Genomic DNA, 3635 nt, shown 5'->3' with positions numbered 1-3635 from the left:
TATATATATATCACATTTTTAATTCATTCATCCATAGATGGACACTTAGGTAGTTTGCATACCCTGGCTATTGTGAGTAATACAACAGCAAATGTGGGAATACTGATTAATGATTTCATTTTCTTTGGATATATATCCAGAATTGAGATTGCTGGATCATATGATAGTCCTATTTTTAATTTCTTGAGGAATCTCTATACTGTTTTCCACAGTAACTGCACCAGTTTACATTCCCACCAGCAGTGCACAAAGGGTTCTCTTTTCTTGGCATCCTTATCAGTATTTCTCTTGTCTTTTGGGTAACGGACATTTTAACAGGTATTAAGTGGTATTGCAGTTTTAATTTTCATTTCTGTGATGATTAAACGATGTTGAGCACCTTTTTATGTACCTCTTGGCCATTTGTATGCATCTTTGGAAAAATGTCTATTCAGGTTCTTTGCCCATTTTTATTTATTTATGTTATTTATTTCTTTTTTAAATCCTCACCTGAGGATGTTTTTTTATTAACTTTTTGGAGAGAGAGGAAGGGATAGAGAGAGAAACATAGTGCAGCCACTGTGGAAAACAGTGTGAAGTTTCTTCAAAAAATTAAAAATGGAACTCCCATTTGACCCTGTGATCTCACATCTAGGAATATATCCTAAGAAACCTGAAACACCAGTCAGAAAAATATATGCATCCCTATGTTCATAGCAGCATTATTTATAATAGTTCAGATCTGGAAACAGCCCAAGTGTCCCTCAGTAGATGAATGGATAAAAAAGCTGTGGTACATTTATACAATGGAATATTATGCAGCTATAAAAAGAACTTATTACCCTTTGAGACAGCATGGAGGGACCTGGAGATTATTATGTTAAGTGAAATAAGCTCAGAAAGAGGAGACAAATATCACATGATCTCACTTATATATAGAATCTAATGAACAAAATAAACTGATGAATAAAATAGAACCAGAGGCATGGAAACATGGAACAGATTGACAAATCTCAGAGGTAAAGGAGTATGAGGGGGGAGAGATTAACCAAAGAATTTACATGTATACTAGCGGCCCGGTGCACGAAATTCATGCAAGGGGTTCAGCCCCCACCTGCTGTGGTGGCCGCCTGCCTCTGCCTCAGCCCCCACTGCGGCTTGGTCCGAAAGGTTGTCCAGAAGGACGTCCAGAAGGATGTCTGGTCTAATTAGCATATTAAACTTTTACTATTATAGATATATATTACCTATGGACATAGACAATAGGGTGGTGAAGGCTTGGGGCGGGGCAGGAACTGGGTGGAGGGAGGAAATGGGGGGAGAAAAGGAGAACAACTGTAATACTATTGACAATAAAGATTTAAAAAATAACCTTAAAAAAGGAAACTGGCCCAGCTGGTGTGGCTCAGTGGTTGAGCATCAACCTATGAACCAGGAGGTCAGGGTTCGATTCCTGGTCAGGGCGCATGCCTGGGTTGTAGGCTCAATCCCCAGTAGGGTGCGTGCAGAAAGCAGCCCACCAATGATTCTCTCTTCATCATTGATGTTTCTCTCTCGCTCCCTCTTCCTTCCTCTCTGAAATCAATAAAAGTATATTTTTAAAAAATTTTGATTAATTAAAAAAAACCCTCAATGTGCAGCACATTTGGAAAATATGGATTTCAGGATACCTCATTCAGAATCATTAAGCACACTGAAAGCAATATCTTTATATGCTTCCTCCTCATCTTCTCTCTCTTTTATTATTAATTAATTTATTTATTTTTAACAGCTGCAGCTGCTGGTGGCCAGTAACTTTCACAGATATGTTGTGGACCCAGAAGTACTCTTCTCCTTGCTGTTTAAGGGCAGTGACTTATGTGAAGGCCCAGAGAACAAGCATTGTGGAGTTGCTATGCTCCTGTTTTAACCCTGAAGGATTATCAAGGTCAGACTGGTCAATAAGTCATCACCAGGCCTCCTGAGACAAGAAGGATCTCCACCTTAATCCAAATTAAGGATTTGTTCCTGTCCTGCCATTTTCTCCCCTGACCCATTTCCTTGACATTTTTTTCTCTAACAAATTGAATTTAAAGGAGGATGTGGTTCAGCAATATAGGTTAATTTAGAAACCTTATGCTCATTTCACTTTGTACATTTCTTCTGCCTTAGTGTTCTTGGCCTGGGAGCAGGGCTACTTTAGCTTCTTTTTCCAAGTTTAGAAACATCTTCATAAAGTACTCACTTTAAGCATTCCTTAACTCACTGTTTGAAACTAACCCCGTTTTCTCTTTTATTTTCTGCCTGTCTCCCCACCCATGACCCACACAGATATACACCCAAGGCCTTTTTATTTGCTGCTGGATTTAATATGAAATAAAATGGCTGTTTTAGAAGAAATATCTAAGTGAATTAGGGACCAGATCAGCACAGGGCTGAGGAAGTACATGGGTCTTAGACAACCCAACTTTTATGCTTAAAAAAAAAAAGACACCACAAATGATTGCTATTGTATCACAGTCTGATCGTTTGACCTCCAATGATCCTATCTCCTGAGTTTAGATTCTCATATTGCATAGTTTTGCTTTGCTTTTTGTTAAGGTTAGGAAAACAAACACTTTTATAGGGGGGTGGAGCTTCAGTTTATAGATGTGCTTAAGCATTATTATTTACTTAAAGTTTAACTTGACTTTGAATGCTCTTAGCCGGCCTGTGTGACTTCAATTACACCTCCTAACTCATGTCCTTTTCCAGAGGTGAGCCAATTTGCCTGCCATTCCCTGCAATTGACTTGCTGGTTTGTATTGCCCTGTCTTTGAATATCTCCTTCTTTTCTATCTTTTACTGGCCATAGAATGATCACCCTGTTCCTCTATCAATCCATGTGCTCATTACTTCCATCATACCAAATTCAAGGCTTGCTTCCTCTGGTCAAATTACCCAGACTAGTCTTTATTCCCAACTGTACCACTCCCTTGATAGTCTGCATTTGGACTCTTGTGTTTTTAGTTCAGATTTTATTAATGTATTGACTTTCCTGTGCATTGTAATGGTTCTTTATTGTTTCTTGTATGTGTGGATCTTTCCTATCCAGATTGTAAGCTTCCAATGAGCAGGGATCTTATCTTCTATCTCTTTTGTATGCCTAGTATAGTGCTGTGCACAGGTAGGCACTGAATACATGCTTGTTAATTAAATTGAATCAATTTAACTTACAGCAGTTGCATTGTGAAACAAAAACTTCTGTTATCTGCATGAAAATATTACTATGATGTAAGAAATGAAATTATCTGTTGACATGCTGATTTTATTGTCTCATTAGATTATAATGAAGATGATTTAACAAAGCGAGTGCTTATTTTTACGTGGATCATTTGTGTACTGTGCAGTAATAAGATTAGGGAATTGGTTTATGTGTGTTGCCAAATTTACAATGCGAATTTCACTCCCTTATTCTTGAGCTAATTTGTAAGGAAGATGATGAGAGATGACAAACTGTCCCCCAAGGACTTCACCTCCTAAGAGCAATGCACTTTTTGAACAAATGCTTATAGTATACAATTTCCAACTTTCTATAAATCAAAAATAAGTTTGATTATCATTGTACCTAAGTACCCACCTTATTTAAGTTAAGCATTTTTAGAAAATTTTACCCTTTCAATTTCCAGACTTGTACA

General features: G+C 37.6%; 1 protein-coding gene across 2 annotated transcripts in view; it reads left to right on the top strand.

Moving 5' to 3' along the window:
• The window catches only part of TMC1 (transmembrane channel-like 1), a 147496-nt gene extending 144168 nt beyond the window's left edge, over positions 1-3328 (top strand). For both annotated transcript variants that reach the window (XM_014541280.1, XM_014541281.1), the window contains one exon: positions 1751-3328. In XM_014541280.1, the coding sequence (XP_014396766.1) occupies positions 1751-1773 (23 nt within the window). In that variant the 3' untranslated portion in view covers positions 1774-3328. The remainder of the gene's footprint in view (positions 1-1750) is intronic.
• Positions 3329-3635: the final 307 nt, after the last annotated feature.

Source organism: Myotis brandtii, unplaced genomic scaffold (assembly GCF_000412655.1).
Source record: "Myotis brandtii unplaced genomic scaffold, ASM41265v1 scaffold266, whole genome shotgun sequence".
Lineage (NCBI taxonomy): Eukaryota > Metazoa > Chordata > Mammalia > Chiroptera > Vespertilionidae > Myotis > Myotis brandtii.
Note: the sequence above shows the minus strand (reverse complement) of the source record. Positions and strands in the feature narration are given on the sequence as shown.